This window comes from Callorhinus ursinus, unplaced genomic scaffold (genome assembly GCF_003265705.2).
Source record: "Callorhinus ursinus isolate GAN/ISIS: 27379988/994484 unplaced genomic scaffold, GSC_fseal_2.0 scaffold2, whole genome shotgun sequence".
Taxonomy (NCBI): domain Eukaryota; kingdom Metazoa; phylum Chordata; class Mammalia; order Carnivora; family Otariidae; genus Callorhinus; species Callorhinus ursinus.
This window is the reverse complement of record NW_027397064.1, coordinates 58,491,994-58,510,262: the sequence shown is the minus strand read 5'-3', so window position 1 is coordinate 58,510,262 and position 18,269 is coordinate 58,491,994. Positions and strand designations below refer to the sequence as shown.

Below are 18,269 nucleotides of genomic sequence, written 5' to 3'. Positions count from 1 at the left end.
TTGGAACCCTCCCTGAGGATGAGGGTACTGACAGGAGCAATTCTGCACTCTTCTCCTGCCTTGGTGGTGCTGGCACTGGTAGGCATCATTTTTTACTCTTCCTCTCCTTGCCCCAACCCTGCACTCTCCCGGAGCCTTGTTCCACTAAACCCAGTGGCAAGCTTACCCCAGCCCTGCCTTCTCCTGTGACTCCAGCCCTGCTAACCCTGGCAGGTGAGCTTACCCTGGCCCAGCACTTTCATGAGGCCCTGCCAAAGCAAGTGGGTGCATGCAGTCCACACAGGGGATACCCCTTGAGCATCTGTAGTCATGGGACTGGCATTTCTGGGGCCCATGGGACTGAAACAATTGGAGAGACAGTTCTTAACAGGCTACCACCCCCAGGGTACACAGGCAACAGACAGAAACACACCCCCATCTTCCTGTGAGCACTTCTTCAAGACTGGGAGAGACACCTGTTTTGCCTAATATAGAAAAACAAATAGAGTCAAGCTGAGGAAACAGGAATGTGTTCCAAATGAAAGAACAAGACAAAATCCCAGTAAAAAAAATCTCAATGAAATGGAGAGAAGTCATTTACCTGATAAAAAGTTCAAAGTAATGGTCATAAAGATGCTTTCCAATCTTGGGAGAAGAATGTATGAATAAACAGAACTTCAATAAGGGGACATATAATGTAAAAAAGTACAAAAAAGAAGAGCTGAAAAATGCAATAACTGAACTGAAAAATATACTAAATGGATTCAACAGCAGACCAGATGAAAGAGAAGAGAGGCTCAGTGACCTGGAAGACAGGGTGGTAAAACTCACCCAGAGTGACAAAAAGAATTGCTGCAGCTCTACAAATATAAAAGTGACCACATTCTGCAAGAATCACAAGATGGAAAAACTCACCTCAAAAAAGAGAACAAGAGGCAGTACTGACGGCCAGGGACCTAATCAGTATGGATATAAGATGTGAGAATTAGAGTTCAGAATAACGATTATAAAATACTAGCTGGGCTTGAAAAAAGCATAGAAGACACGAGAAAATCACTTTCTGGAGAAATAAAAGACCTAAAACCGAATCAAGTTAAAATCAAAAAGGCTATTAATGAGATGCAATAAAACTAGAGGCTCTGACTGCTAGGATAAAAGAGGCAAAAAAGAAAATTAGTGATACAGAAGACCAAATGATGGAGAATGAAGAAGCCGAGAAAAACGGGATAAACAACTACTGGCAAGGCTGTCATTCAAAATAAAAGGAGAGATAAAAAGCTTCCAGGACAAAAAGAAACTAAAAGAATTTGTAATCACTAAACCAGCCCTGCAAGAAATAATAAAGGGGATCCTGTAAGTGAAGAGAGAACCCCAAAGTAATATAGACCAAAAAGGAACAGAGGCTTTACAGGTAATACAATGGCATTAAATTCCTATCTTTCAATAGTTAACTCTGAATGTAAACGGGCTAAATGCCTCTATCAAAAGACATAGGGTATCACATTGGATAAAAAAAAGCAAGACCCATAGATATACTGTCTGCATTTTATTTTTCTTAAAGATTTTATTTATTTATCAGAGAGCGCACAAGCAGGGGGAGCAGCAGGCAGAGGGAGAAGCAGACTCTCCACTGAGCAAGGAGCCCGATGAGGGACTTGATCCCAGGACTCTGGGCTCATGACCTGAGCCGAAAGCAGACATTTAACTGACTGAGGCATTGAGGCATCCCTGAAAGAGACTCATTTTAGACCCAAAGACACCACCAGATTGAAAGTGAGGGGGTGGAAAACTATTTATCATGCTAATGGACACCAAAAGATAGCTGGGGTGGCAATTCTTATATCAGACAATTAGATTTTAAACCAAACACTGTAATAAGAGATGAGAAAGGACACTATATCATAATTAAAGGGTCCATCCAACAAGAAGACCTAACAACTGGAAATATTTATGCCCCTAACATGGGAGCAGCCAATTATATAAACCAATTAATAACAAAATTAAAGAAACACATTCAAAATAATACAGTAATAGTAGGGGACTTTAACACCCCCCTCACTGAAATGGACAGATCACTTAAGCAGAAGATCAACAAGGAAACAAGGAATTTGAATGACACACTGGACCAGATGGACTTCACAGATATAATCAGAGCATTCCATCCTAAAGCAACAGAATACACATCCTTCTCAAGTGCACATGGAACATTCTTCAGAATAGATCACATACAGTGTCACAAATCAGGTCTAAACCAGTACCAAAAGATTGGGATCATTCTCTGCACATTTTCAGACCACAGTGCTTTGAAACCGGAACTCAATCACAAGAGGAAATTTGGAAAGAACTGAAATACATGGAGGCTAAAGAGCACCCTCCTAAAGAATGAATGGGTCAACCAAGAAATTAAAGAATTAAATTCACGGAAACAAATGAAAATGAAGACACAACTGTTCAAAATCTTTGGTGGTCCTAAGAGGGAAGTATATAGCAATACAAACCTTTCTCAGAAACAAGAAAGTTCTCAAATACACAAACTAACCTTACACCTAAAGGAGCTAGAGAAAGAACAGCAAATAAAGCCTAAACCCAGCAGGAGACAAGAATTAATAAAGATTAGAGCAGAAATCAATGAATTAGAAACCAGAAACACAGATCAGAAATTAGGAGCTGGTTCTTTGAAAGAATTGATTGATAACCCCTGGCCAGACTTACCAAAAAGAAAAGAAAAAGGACCCAAATAAATAAAAATCATGAATGAAAGAGAAATCACAACCAAGACAGAAGAAATACAATTTTAAGAACATATGATGAACAACTATACGCCAACAAATTAGGCAATCTAGAAGAAATGGATGCATTCCTAGAGATGTATAAACTACAAAACTGAAACAGAAAGAAATAGAAAACCTGAACAGACCCATAACCAGCAAGGAAATTGAAGCAGTCATCAAAAATCTCCCAAAAAACAAGAGTCCAGGGCTGGACGGCTTCCCAGGGGAATTCTACTAAACATTTAAAGAAGAATTAACACCTATTCTTCTAAAACTGTTTCAAAATATAGAAATGGGGGGCGTCTGGGTGGCTCAGTCATTAAGCGTCTGCCTTCGGCTCAGGACATGATCCCGGGGTCCTGGGATCAAACCCCGCATTGGGTTCCCTGCTCTGTGGGAAGCCCACTTCTCCCTCTCCCACTCCCCTTGCTTGTGTTCCTTCTCTTGCTTTGTCTCTCTCTGTCAAATAAATAAATAAAATCTTAAAAAAAAAAAAAAAAGTAAGGAAAACTTCCAAACTCTTTCTATGATGCCAGCATTACCTTGATCTCAAAACCAGACAAAGACCCCACCAGAAAGGAGAATTACAGACCAATATCCCTGATGAACATGGATGCAAAAATTCTCACCAAAATACTAACCAACAGGATCTAACAGTACATTAAAAGGATTATTCACCACCACTGAGTGGTATTTATTCCTGGGCTGCAAGGGTGATTCAACATCCGTAAATCAATCAATGTGATATAGTACATTAATAAAAGAAAGGACAAGAACCATATGATCCTCTCAATAGATGCAGAAAGAGCATTTGACAAAGTACAGCATCCTTTCTTTATTAAAATGATTCACAATGTAGGGATAGAGGGAACATACCTCAATACCATAAAAGCCAACTATGAAAAGCCCACAGCGAATATCATTCTCAATGGGGAAAATCTGAGAGCTCTTCCCCTAAGGTCAGAAACACAGCAAGGATGTCCTCTATCACCACTGCTGTTCAACACAGTAGAAGTCCTAGCCTCAGCAATGGGACAACAAAAAGAAATCAAAGGCATCCGAATCGGCAAAGTGGTCAAACTTACCCTTTGCAGAGGGCATGAGAGTCTATGTGGAAAACCCAAAAGGATGGTTGAACATCTGCAAATCAGTCCTTGTGATACACCACATCAACAAAATGAAAGCTAAAAATCACATGATCATCTCCATAGATGCAGAAAAAGCATCTGGCAAAATTCAGCATCCATTTAATGACGAGGTCACAACTAACATCACACTCAATGGTGAAAAACTGGAAGCATTTCCTCAAAGATCGGGAACAAGAGGATGCTTGCGTTCACCACTTTTATTCAACACAGAAATAAAAATTTTAGTCAGAGCAATTCAGCAAGGAAAAGGAACAAAAGGCATCCAAATTGGAGAGGAAAGAGTAAAACTCATTATTTGCAAATGACATGATTTTATATACAGAAAATCCAAAACACCTCCAAAAAACTGAATAAACAAATACAGTAAAGTTGCAGGATACAAAGTCAACATACAAAAAGCTGTTGTGTTTTTCTACACTGACAATGAACTGTCAGAAAGAAATTATGAAGAAAATTCCATTTACAATTGCATCAAAATGAATAAAATACCTATGAATAAATTTAAGGAGGTAAAAATCTGTACATAAAAAACTACATTGATAAAAGAAATGGAAGAAGACCCAAATAAACGGGAAGATGTTCTGTGCTCATGGACTGGAAGAATTAATATTGCTAAAAAGTCTGTATTACCCAAAGCAATCTATAGATTCAATGCAATACCTATCAAAATCCCATGGCATTTTCACAGAAATAGAGCAAACAACCCTAAAATTTATATGAAACCACAAACGATCTTGAGTAGTCAAAGCAATCTTGGGAATGAAGGACAAAGCTGGAGACATTATGCTCGCTGATTTCAAGCAATATTTAAAAATGATAGTAATCAAAGCAGTATGGTGTTGGCATAAAAACATATAGAACATAAAAAGAGTCCAGAAATAAACTCATGCATCTATAGTCAATTACTTTACAACAAAGGAAGCAAGAACATACAATGGGGAAAGGATAGTCTCCTCAATAAATGGTGTTGGGAAAACTGTACAGCCACATGCAAAAGAATGAAACTGTACCACTATCTTACCCCAAACACAAAAATTAACTAAAAATGTATTAAAAACCTGAATATAAGAGCAGAAACTATAAAACTCCTAGAAGAAAATGTAGGTGGTAAGCACCTTGATATTGCTCTTGGCAATGTCTTTTTGGATCTGACTTCAAAAGCAAAGGCGACAAAAGCAAAAATAAACAAATGGGACTACATCAAACTGAAAAGGTTTTGCACAGCAAAGGAAACCACCAACAAAATGAAAAGGCAACCCTACTTGAATGGGAGAAGATACTTGCAAATCATATATCCAACAAGGGGTTAATATCCAAAATATATAAAAAAACTCATACAACTCAACAAAAAAACAATCCAGTCAAAAAATGGGTAGAGTATCTGAATAGCATTTTTCCAGAAAAGACATACAAGTGGCCAACAGGCATATGAAAAGATGCTTAATATTATTAATTACCAGGGAAATGTAAATCAAAGCCACAATGATATATTATCTCACACCTGTCAGAATGGCTATTCTCAAAAAGATAAGAAATAATAAGTGTTGGTGAGGACATGCACTGCTGCTGGGAATGTAAATTGTGCAGCCACTAGGGAAAACAGTATGGAGCTGCCTCAAAAAACTAAAAATAGAACTACCATATGATACAGCAGTATTACTTCTGGGTATTTATCCAAAGAAAAAGAAAACACTAATTTGAAAAGATATTTGCACCCCTATGTTTATTGCAGTATTATTCACAATAGCCAAGACACAGAAACAACCAAGGTGTCCACTGATCAATGAATGGATAAAGATGATGTGGTGTATGTATGCAATGGAATACTACTCAGCCATAAAAAAGGATGATATCTTCCCATTTGTATCAACATCGGATGGACTTTGAGGGTATCATGCTAAGTGAAATAAAGCAGAGAGAGAAAAACAAATAGTGTAGGATTTCACTTATATGTGAAATCTAAAACACAAAATAAATGAGCAAAACTCACAGGACAGAGAACAGATTGGTGGTTGGCAGAGGGGAGGGGGATTAGAGGACTGGGTAAAATAGGAGATGGGGGTCAAGACACACAAACTTCCAGTCATAAAATAAGTCAGTCATGGGGACGTAATGTACAGCATGGTAACTACAGTCAACAATATACTGCATATTACGTACTTTTTATGGTGACGGGGTAACTACACTTATTGTGGTAATCATTTCCCAGTGTATACAGATACTGAATCATGTTGTACACCTCAAACTAATAAAATGTTATATGGCCATTTATAACTCAAAAAAAAAAAAAACACAGACACATTAAGATAATAGGTGAGTCACAGACTGGGAAAAATATTCATAATACATATATCTGACAAAGGACTACATCTATCATGGATAAAGAACTCCTACAAGTCAATAATAAAAAATATAAATAACCTAATAAAAAATAGGTAGAAAACTTGAACAGATACTTTACAAGAAAAGATATACAAAGAGCCAATAAACACATGAAAAGATGGTCAACGTCTTTAAGCATCAGAGAAATGCAAATTAAAACCACAGTAAGTATCCTTTCACACCAACATGAATGACTAAAATAACAAAGACTAAGACCCTCAAACGTTGGTGAGGGTGTGGAGTAACAAATACTCATATACTGCTAATGAGACTGCACAATGGTCCATCCACTTCCAAGAACCAACTGACAGTACTTTTTTTTTTTAAGATTTTTATTTATTTGAGAGAGAGAGAGAGAGAGCACACACAAGGAGGGGGAGGGGCAGAGGGAGAGGGAGAAGCAGGCTCCCCGCTGAGCAGGGAGCCCGAGGTGGGGCTCGATTCCAGGACCCTGGGATCAGGACCTGAGCTGAAGGCAGATGTTTAATCGACTGAGCCACCTAGGAGGCCCCTGGCAGTATCTTTTAAATTGAACATACCTGCGGCACCTGGGTGGCTCAGTTAGCTAAGCATCGGACTCTTGGTTTCAGTTGCAGTCATGATCTTAGGGTCCTAGGATCAAGCCCCACCTGGCTCCCACTCAGCATGGTATCTTGCTTGGATTTTTTTCTCTCCTCCTCCCTCTGCCCCTCCCCCCCTCATGTGTGCATATGCATGCCCTCTCTCTAATAAATGGAATAAATCTTTAAAAAAATAAATTCAGCATACCTGTAGCCTATTCTACTCTTATTCACCCATAAAAAATGTTGTCAAAAACATTTGTACAAGAAATGTTTATAGCAGCTTTGTTTTTTTTGTTTTTTTTTGTTTTTTTTTAAAGAAAAGAGTGGAATTTAATCTTTATTTACAGGACACTGCAAGAGAGGAGATTCTACATAGAAATAAGAAACCCACTCTGAGGAGGAGCTTCATACAGGTTGTACAGTTTGGAACTGGTCAAGTAGAGTTTTGTTGTAAAAAGTGCTACAAATAACAAAACACATTTAAAAAGAGTTCTTAGTAGAGAAACAGTAAGACAAACTTCTACCAAACAGAGTACACAACAAACAACTTTCTGCCTCAGCTGTGCAATCTAAAAGTTAAAAGTCCCGGGAGTGCCATCCTGAACTTGGAACGTATAGCCTTCAGAGGTAGTTTCTGGCACAACATTCTGATCTTCCTCCTCCTCTACAGAGAAATACTTCTCAATCAAGTTTAATGAAGCTTTATACACAGACTCATTTTCATGGTTTTGTAGAGCTTCAATTTTGTCCAAACCTCCATATTCTTCAATCATTATACTAAGTTTCTCAGTTTCACCTAGTTTCTCAGCAGCCTGAAAGATGTTTGAAATGGCATCCAGAATAACCAGAATAATTTTGGTGTCTTTTGCAGTTAAGAGGTTCATCAAAGGTTCTATTATGCCACAATGAACGAGGTATACAATCTGTTCAACTGTCCCACCACTTGTATAGTTGGTCACAGCCCAGACAGTTTGTGTCTTAAAGTCTGCCTTAGAGAGAACACCAACAAGGAATGGGACTAATCCATGATTCACAACTTGCTGTATCTGGTCCTGGCGACCAGCTGTAATGTTTGACATTGTCCATGTAGCTTCCTTCTGAATATTAGTTTTGGGGTTCATTAGGAGGCTGGGAAAAACAGCACGTGCTCCTGCATCTATTACAACCTGAGTCTCTTCATCTGTCCCAGTAACGATATTTCCTATGGCTCTTAGTGCAGGAGTCACAATGGGCAATTCAGTAGCTCCTAGAAGCTTTACAAGCTGGGGCACAACTCCTGTTTTCACAACCATTTCAATCCGTTCATCTGGACCATCAGTAAGGTAGGAAATGGCCCAGCAGGTATCTGCCAATACTTCTGGATCATCATGATGCAGGAGACGAACTAAGGTAGGAAGAATCTGCTCAACAGCATCTAACGGGGGTGCAGGATTCTTGTTGTGACAAAGGTTTGAAAGTGTCCAAGTAAGGTTACGTAAGTAACCACATGCTACAGATGACATATCAGGAACTGCAAGGAGAGCCAATAGTGGGTCAACTGCACCATACTTGATAACCAAGTCTCGAAAAACTGAACCATCACCTGCAATGTTTCCTAGAGCCCATACAGCTTGTTCACTGATGTGGGCATGGGAAGATGCCAACAGAGAAATGAATGCTGGGATAGCACCTCCATCTACCACAGCCTTGGTCTGTTCTGACGTCCCAGAAGCAATGTTAGTGAGAGCCCAAGCAGATTCAAACTGAATGGGACTACAATCAGTTCTGCCCAAGAAGGACACAAATTTTGGAATCAAACCAGCCCGGATTATGTTGTCTATAGGGGGCTGTTTTTCCCTAGAAAGCAGTTTCCTAGCAGCTTGAGTAGCCTGGAGCTGGCTTTCCAAATTGTTGCTATTTATGCCTTTGACAATGTCATCAACAGACCAATTTACAGTTCCCTGGTTGTTGCGGTTTTCCTGTAGTGGAGAGGTAGCATCATCAGGAAACGAGCTTACGTTTCTCCTTTTCAGCATCTGGTCATCCTTCCTAGATTTCCTTAGCTCCACATTAACTTCTATTCGGCGCCACCTCATTTCTGTACTGTCTTTCCCCTTGTTCTTGAATCTGTTAAGGCGAGCAGCTGGTGAATTAGCATTCTCGTTGGTGGACATGGTTATGAGACAAAGGGAGAAAGCTACACAGCCGGCTCAGGCTTCCACAGGAGGCGGTCCGGGACGTGCAAGCCGCAGGACAGCGGCCCTCAAAATGTCCACCACGGATCACCCCAAAGACGGTGTCTATAGCAGCCTTGTTTTTATTTTTATTTTTATTTTTTTGAGCGAGAGCACATGCACACAAGTGGGAGTGGGAGGGAAGGAAGGGAAGGGTGGGAGGGCCAAAAGCAGAGGGGGAGAGGGAATCCCAAGCAGGCTCCACACTCAGTCCCACACAGGGCTTGACCTCATGACCCTGAGATCATGACGTGAGCCGAAATCAGGAATTGGACACTCAACCAACTAAGCCACCCAGGTGTCCCTATAGCAGCCTTATTTGTAACAGATACAAACTGGAAACAACTCAAATGTCCATCAAGAGGTGAATGAATAAACAAATTGTGGTCAATTCATACAGCGGAATAGTAAAATTAAAAACAAAAAACCAACAACTGATACCCACAAAATAACAAGGATGACTCTTGAAAACATGTTAAACAAAAGAGACCAGCCATGAAAGGATTTGTATGATTCCATTTATATGAAATCTAAGAAGAAACAAAACTATTACCAGAACAGTGGTGGCCTGGGGGAACAGAGGAGTGATTGGTTGGAAAGAGGCATGAATGAATTTTCTGAGATGAAATGTTCCATACCTTACCTTGAGTGGTGATTTCATGGGTGTATACAATTGTTAAAACCCACTGAGCTGACCTCTAAGATCTGATCATTTCTTGGTATCTTAATTATACCTAAATAAATGATCATATATATGTATATATATTTAGATAGAAGATAAATTTTTATTACATATACAACAATAGAATTTTAAAAAAGAACAAAAGCCACTACAAAGTTGATCTAGATTTATTTTGACACATGAAGAAGGCTTGGACTTGACTCTCCAAGAGAACATGATCAAATAAAAGGAGTTGATCTTAAAATCAAAATACTTGGTGCTCACATAAAACCAGCATATATTAGCTACGTGATTCAGAGTGAGAGTTAACTTTTCTGAGCTTCTGTTCCTCATGTACCCAAGAAGTGACAATGTGCATATTAAAGTACTTTGAAAATTCTAAGTTGACATTAAAGTATTATTCTTGCTCACAATAGGTATCATAATTAAGCACTCAATTATATTTATGTCTGATATGCACATGTAATATGTATGTGTACACAGATATGTATGTATTCATATACAAAGAGAGACTTTTTAATAGAAAAATAAAAACATATGGCCTGATAAGAATGGCTTATCTAAAAGGGCTAGTATCCAAAATCTATAAAGAACTTATCAAACTCAACACCCAAAGAACAAATAATCCAATCAAGAAATGGGCAGAAGACATGAACAGACATTTCTCCAAAGAAGACATCCAAATGGCCAACAGACACATGAAAAAGTGCTCAACATCGCTCGGCATCAGGGAAATCCAAATCAAAACCTCAATGAGATACCACCTCACACCCATCAGAATGGCTAAAATTAACAAGTCAGGGAACGACAGATGTTGGCGGGGATGTGGAGAAAGGGGAACCCTCCTACACTGTTGGTGGGAATGCAAGCTGGTGCAACCCCTCTGGAAAACAGTATGGAGGTTCCTCAAACAGTTGAAATTAGAGCGACCGTTCGATCCAGCAATTGCACTACTGGGTATTTACCACAAAGATACAAATGTAGGGACCCGAAGGGGTACGTGTACCCCAATGTTTATAGCAGCAATGTCCACAATAGCCAAACTGTGGAAAGAGCCAAGATGCCCATCGACAGATGAATGGATAAAGAAGATGTGGTATATATACACAATGGAATATTATGCAGCCATCAAAAGGAATGAGATCTTGCCATTTGCAACGACGTGGATGGAACTGGAGGGTGTTATGCTGAGTGAAATAAGTCAATCAGAGAAAGACATGTATCATATGACCTCACTGATATGAGGAATTCTTAATCTCAGGAAACAAACTGAGTGTTACTGGAGTGGTTGGGGGTGGGAGGGATGGGGTGGCTGGGTGATAGACATTGGGGAGGGTATGTGCTACGGTGAGCGCTGTGAATTGTGCAAGACTGTTGAATCACAGATCTGTACTTCTGAAACAAATAACGCAACATATTTTAAGAAAAAAGGAAAAGAAGAAGATAGCAGGAGAGGAAGAAAAGGGGAGTATGTCAGAGGGGGAGACGAACCAGAGAGATGATGGACTCTGGAAGGCAAACTGAGGGTTCTAGAGGGGAGGGGGGGAGGGGGATGGGTTGGCCTGGTGATGGGTGTTGAGGAGGGCACGTTCTGCATGGAGCACTGGGTGTTATGAACAAACAATGAATCATGGAACACTGCATCAAAAACTAATGATGTAATATATGGTGATTAACATAACAATAAACAAATTTAAAAAAAAAGAATGGCTTATCTATGAGAACAATGGGAAAATTTTTTTTTTTTAAAGATTTTATTTATTTATTTGAGAGAGAGAGAGAGAATGAGAGATACAGAGCACGAGAAGGAAGAGGGTCAGAGGGAGAAGCAGACTCCCCGCTGAGTGGGGAGCCCGATGCGGGACTCGATCCCGGGACTCCAGGATCATGACCTGAGCCGAAGGCAGTCGCTTAACCAACTGAGCCACCCAGGCGCCCAACAATGGGAAAAATTATTTGAAACCAACTGCTATATATACACTACACATACAGCATCCATAACATGTATTTATGAGTAACTGTATATACAAATACACTCTTGCCCCAACCCCACCTAAAGAAGGGTCAAGCAACTGTTAAGCCTAAAGGTCAATTTATTGATACTACAACAACAAAAAAATTTATGCTAACACCTCTATATTATAAATTCTGAACTAAGTCTTTTTTGAGAAAGTTCTGATATAAAAAAAGGTTGGTTAATGTTCACAATGAAGACTTAAAATTTGAAAATGCACACTCTGTTTATACTTCTAGAAGTATATACTTCTATATTCCCAAAGGTTATATTCTATTTCTTTTTTTTTTTAGCATCTTACCATAATGCACATTTATTATCTCATGTTTTTTTTTTTTTATTTAAATGCAATTAGCCAACATATAGTACATCACTAGTTTTTGGTGTAGTGTTCAATGATTCATTCATTAGTTGCATATAAAGAAGATGTGGTTCATATATACACTGGAATATTACTGTCATCAGAAAGGTTTCATTCTATTTCTAAAGTGAGATGTTCTGCTGTGATTCTCTGCTGCCTTTAGGAAGTGAGAGCAGCTTGCATTTCCAATCAGGAAATCAGAGTCAACAAAATTTCCATTTGGTTTAAAAAAGGTGTGTGTGTGTGTGTGTTTATGTACAGACACACATATGTGAGCATGCATATGAGAACATTAGAAGGAAATATTCTGGGGCACCTGCGTGGCTCAGTCAGTTAAGCATCTGCCTTTGGCTCAAGTCATGATCTCCAGGTCCTAGGATTGAGCCCCGCATTGGGCTCCCTGCTCAGTGGGGAGTCTGCTTCTCCCTCTCTCTCTGCCCCTCTCCCCCCATAGCACTTGTGCTCTCTGCTCTCTCTTGTGCTCTCTCCCTCAAATAAATAAAATCAAATCTTAAAAAAAAAGAAGGAAATATACCAAAATGTTGACAAAGAAAAATAAAACTGTCATTTGGTAATCTCTATGCTTAAGGCAAAAGACCCTAAAAAAATTAAGGTTAATAATTTGTGTGAAAGATCGAAGACCTAAATATAAGAGCTAAAACTATAAAACTCTTAGAAGAAAACAGAGGTATTAATCTACATGATCTTGGATTAGACAATAATTTCTTACATATGACACCAAAAGCACAAGCAACAAAATATGGTTAAATTGGACTTCATTAAAATCAAAGTCCAATTCTTCAAAGGACACAAAGTGAAAAATATTGGAAATCACATATCTGATAAGGGACTCTAAATATATAAAGAACTCTTATAATTTAATAAAAGACAACCCAATTTAAAAACAGGCAAAGGTTCTGAATAGACATGTCTCCAAAGGAGATATACAAATGCCAATACATTCTTGAAAAGATGCTCATTGTATCAGTTATTAGATTCCAACAAGGTAACACTTCATATCCACTAGGATAGCTATAATCAATAACAAGAATGTGGAGAAATCTGAACCCTTATACATTGTTGGTAGGAATGTAAAATGGTGCAGCCACTTTGGAAAACAGTCTGGCAGTTCCTCAAAATACAAATTAGAGTTACTATATGACCCACCAATTCAACTCCTAGGTATATACCCAAGAGAAGTGAAAACATATGTCCAAACAAAACTTTTTACATTAATGTTCACAGCAGCATTATTCATAATAGCCAAAAATTAGAAACAACCCAAATGTTCAACAACTGGTTAAAGTTGTTGATGCATAAACCAAATGTGATATAACTATATAATGGAGTATTACTCACCAATAAAAAGGCCTGAAGTACTGATACGTAGTGCAACATGGATAAATCCTGAAAACATTGTGCTGAGTAAAAAAAATCAGACACTAAAGGCCACACATTTTTTAATCCATTTATATGAAATGTCCAGAATTGGTGAATCTATATAGATGGAAGGTTTATTAGTGGGTGCCTAAGGCTTGGCAGGGGGGAGATAGGAAAAACTGATGGGCAACAGCTAAAGGGTACCAGGTTTCTTTTTCGGGTGATAAATATGTTCTAAAATCGACTGTGGTGATAGTTGCCAACTCTGTGGATACACTGAAAACTGCTGAGCTGTACACTTTAAAATGGGGGAATTGTAGGGTATGTGAATTTTATCTCAGTAAAGCTGCTGTTTTTTAAAATATTCCTGAAACATAGCAGGCATTCAATGAGTGAGAGAATAAATAAATGAGAAAATGAATGAATAGAAGCATATACCAAATAATGAAGAATATGGATTTGGAGACGGAAGTGGCTTAAATCTCAATTTTTCCATTTACTAAGTACTGGATGTCACTGAGCTTTTAATTTCTTCAACTCTAGCTGGGAATAATGAGGTGATGCCTATAAAGTGCAAATCCAGTGTAGGATGCTCAAGGAATGGTAGCTATTATGAAGACTTATAATCATAAGCATGTATTTTCTTTGGTGATATGCAGAAATGAAGCAAGTCACAATAAAGAATTCTGCTTTCAAATTACCACAGAATATGATTAGACTTAAGATTAAGTTTTATCTGGGGAGAATGATCAGGAACTACCTTTTTTTCTATGAGATGTAACATAACCTAAGTCTGGTTCCCTTCACAGGAAAAAAGAAGTAAATCCTTCTAAGACTTGACAGCTTGTTGAATGAGAATGAATAAATGGGAGAATGAATGGAAATATACCAAATATGAATAAATATGGATTTAAAACAAAAGTGGTTTAAATCTTAACTTCACCACCTACTAAGTCTGGATCTCACTTAGGTTTATTTTCTTCAACTCTAGTTGGGAAAAATAATGAGACAGATAATGCCTATAAAATGTTTGGTGGGGGGTGCCTGGGTGGTGTAGTTAGTTGGGTATCCGACTCAGTTCCGGCTCGGGTTGTGATCTCATGGTCATGGGATCAAGCCCCAAGTGGGCTCCGTGCACAGTGCAGAGTCTGCTTGGGATTCTCTCTCCCTCTGCCCCTCCCACTCGTGCTCTCCCGCTTGTGCTCTCTCTTCCTCTCTCTCTCTAAAATGAATAAAAAAATAAAATGTTCAAATAGGCAAAGTCCCTACTGCTCATTAGCAATCTTAGCAGATTAGAGCTACATTAGAAGCAAAAACCAGTGTCAATGACAGTAATGTTTTAATTGAGTGATAGGTTTACAGATGCTAATTATAGCGTGTACTAGATTTATAATGTGTACTCTTCTGCATATATCAAATATCACATACTCTTAAAAACAGATCATAAAACTAAACAAACAACCAAAAAAAAAAAATAAGGTCTGAGGACCGGATATTTTTATTTCTTGGTCAATTCATTATCTAGGTCAATGAACACCATTTTTCCTAAAGGGCAGCAGTCACTTTCATAGCAGAATTTCTCTCCCATATATAGGGAACTCAAAGCCCAGGTCCTAGATGATCCCTTTGCTGGGAAAAAACTATAACGCCAATACTGATTCAGTTTGAGCCATTTCTTTTGAATTAATCTGCATTAGCTTAACACATTTTGCAATAGGTTAACACAAGGCACATCTTTAAAACTTAGTGATTTTTTGAGAAAACAGCAGCACTGATCTCAGCTGGTGATACAGACAGCATTTAGCCCAACACCAACAGGGACCCTGCACATCATATCACCACCACTATGCAGGATGGTGAGGGTTCTCATGATCAGGCTCACAGGCAGCCACTCTTCCCGGTGTCTACCCAGTGGCTGCTTACAAGGTTTCATTCAGTAAAGAGAACATTCCTATATTCCACAGTGCCTGATATTCTTTAAACGGAGACTCACTCATTTTGTTTAAGGCTTTATTCTCTGCTGAAATACACAGACATGGGGAGAAGTGGCAGATTATGCTTTAACAATCATTTACCCTGTGGTGTGATTGAATTCATCAGTACATACTCAATAAATACACATTTTCTTTCCTCCCTGAATGAAGAGATTAAAAAAAAAAGAGGGAAGCAGAAAATGTTTGAGGTGAAGAACGGCAGACAACCTCATCATTCTGCCTAGAGCCCAACCTGTCTATTTTTCATGCTGTCGGTTTCCAACTAGACAATCCATCAAAGTTCTCAGAAATGAGTCATGATTAAAGAAGAGATTTAGAGTGTCAGCACAACCCTCAAGGCACCCTAGACTTCAACAGAAATTCCCAAAGTTCAAACCTAGAAACAGGGTCCATAATAGGAAAAACAAAGGAAGCAAAGATCTGGTTACGGTTTAACCACTTAGGTCACATGTCAGACATGGGAACAGGTCAGTTTCATGGGCAAAAACCTCTGGGTATTACTAAGGGAAACAGAAATAATTAACTATGTGGAACAGAAAGAGCATGACTTAGGAGATTTCTGGCAGATATATGCATGAGCAGTGGCAAAACTGAGTTTGGAAACTTCTTAACCAAACTAAAACTAAAACCACTGAGAAAAAGAGTATTTATGATTTGCAAACATTCTCTCATTTGAAGAGAAATAATTACAGCACCTAATTGGGGTAAAGGAAGAGGAGAAACTACTTTTTTGTGATCTGCTTAAACAAAGGTCTTATTCTGTTTATTATTTGTCCTTCATGAAAAAAGAAAGTCAGCCAAAGAGGTGAGTTTGCTTCTTGAGAATGCACCTGGACGGGCATGAGTGCAAGCATACATGCAAATGCACATATATACGGTACATATACACACACACAGCCCAAGTCACCTTTTCAATAGGAACTTTGGTTGCACAAAGGTGAGGACACAGGTACGTACCGGCTGACAAATCTCATCAAAAAGAATCCAGAACAGCCGCTCTCTCTGACCCTTGGGGCATCTTTGCAGAATTAAAAGCTGCAAAGGTCACTGACCTCATCACCTCAAGTTCCACAAGCAACTGAGGAGGGTTTAGCCAAGATTGTCAGCCAATTCAACTGGAAGTTATTAAGGGTTTCAGGGACAAAATGGACTAAATAAGTCTTAAACAAATCATGTATTAACAAATTTGAAATGAACACCACAAATAAAATCAGTTGAGCTACAAACTTAAATTTGAGAATTGATCTAAATCAATGTCATGCTCACCCTTTAAAGATAGAAACCTTTGTGCTCTAAGTGAATATAATCTGAATCTCTGCATTCAGAACTGTAATAGCCTTAACATAATTATGGTTGTTTGCTATAACCTCTGGTCCCTAAAGAAGGAAAATTATAATTATACCACAATGGTTTACTCAGTCCTACACCTAAAATCTAAGAACCCAATTAATCAGTCATCTCACACTTATTTTAAAGTTCCAGACAATATAAATGTATGGGAACTCTACCCACTACGCTATATTCTGTGATATTTAAGAATCAGGATTAGAACTTTTAAAAGTGTGGAAGGTAATGTCAGGGGCTTTTAAGAGTCAGAGCTGATAAAAATACTACCTCTTTTCTTAAAACCAGTTAGATCATGCAATGAAATTAAAAAGCATTCTTTATGATTACTGAGAAAACCCTAGAGTCCCTTGAGTTCAGAAGGAACGTCACTCAGGTATTATATCTAATGTGCAAAAAAGGTTAGAGGAACATACTTGCCATGAGAAATGCCCAGTATTAATACTTACACAACCTCCAGCAAGGATTTCTGCTAAAAGTGGAATGGAGCCATCTCTTCTGGTAAATTTGTCCCGGACAAAATCATTAACCTAATCAGAAAGAACATCAGTTAACCGGAATTCTCAACCATTTCCTCCACTGGCATGTTATTGGTTTTCCAGGTCATCAAAATACCTGTCTCATGATAAAATAATTATCAAATGTCTACATATAAGTTGAAAGTTTTACAAATGTCTTAATAGTGTGCCAGTCTCAGCAGCATCAGCATTAATTTTTGACTTAATGATAATCTAAACAAATGACACGTAAATTCAATGAAAAGGAAACTTACAGTCAGTTTAATGGCCTTTTCTGGAGCAACCCCTATAAGTTGTGGTATCAGACCTACGTAAATAGAGAGAAGCATTAGCAATATGAATGTACTAGACACGAATATAGAAACCCAGTAAGTAATAGTTTCCCCCATATTATTTACCTATCAAACCTTTTAGGGTTTTCACTAGAATATGGAAAAATGGATTATCCTAAAAAGTCTGCACATGTATGTAATAATTATTTATGTCAAATAAGCATGCTTCCTTTAAAGCCTAGTTATCTAACATCTCCCAAAAAGTACCTGAGGAAGGGATGGAGCCCATGATCTTCTCTACTCCCAAACCCTGCCAATAACAATGTAACCAAATTCCCTCCCTTTACAACCAACAACATACAAACATACACAAACACTTTAGAGAGAAGTCAATGTTGTGTTTGGAAAACCTCTGCAAAGCATGATGTTGAGTAGACCCAGATTTTGCCACAAATGACGCTATTACCTATGTAATAGCATATGGTGGTTTTGTTATTACAGAATACCAACTCCCATAATTTTCTCTTTAGAGAAAACCAGAATTCAGTACTCATTTATTTTGAAGGAAGCCAAAACTGCAAAGAAAAATGCAGTTTTAAGTATCATTTAACGGGTGTCTTCTACAAGCAAAAACATATGCCTCCTGCA

The 18,269-nt window shown here is 38.4% G+C and overlaps 1 protein-coding gene and 1 pseudogene across 3 annotated transcripts in view; both read right to left on the bottom strand.

Annotated features, from left to right (window-relative positions):
- Positions 1–18,269, bottom strand: part of SLC25A12 (solute carrier family 25 member 12) — a 196,309-nt gene that overhangs the window by 13,469 nt on the left and 164,571 nt on the right. For all 3 annotated transcript variants that reach the window (XM_073882481.1, XM_073882490.1, XM_025850337.2), the window contains exons 12-13: positions 17,604–17,656; positions 17,281–17,361 (exon numbers count right to left, since the gene is read on the bottom strand). In XM_073882481.1, coding sequence (XP_073738582.1) covers positions 17,281–17,361; positions 17,604–17,656 — 134 coding nt within the window. The remainder of the gene's footprint in view (positions 1–17,280; positions 17,362–17,603; positions 17,657–18,269) is intronic.
- LOC112807511 (importin subunit alpha-1 pseudogene) lies at positions 7,165–9,053 on the bottom strand (annotated as a pseudogene).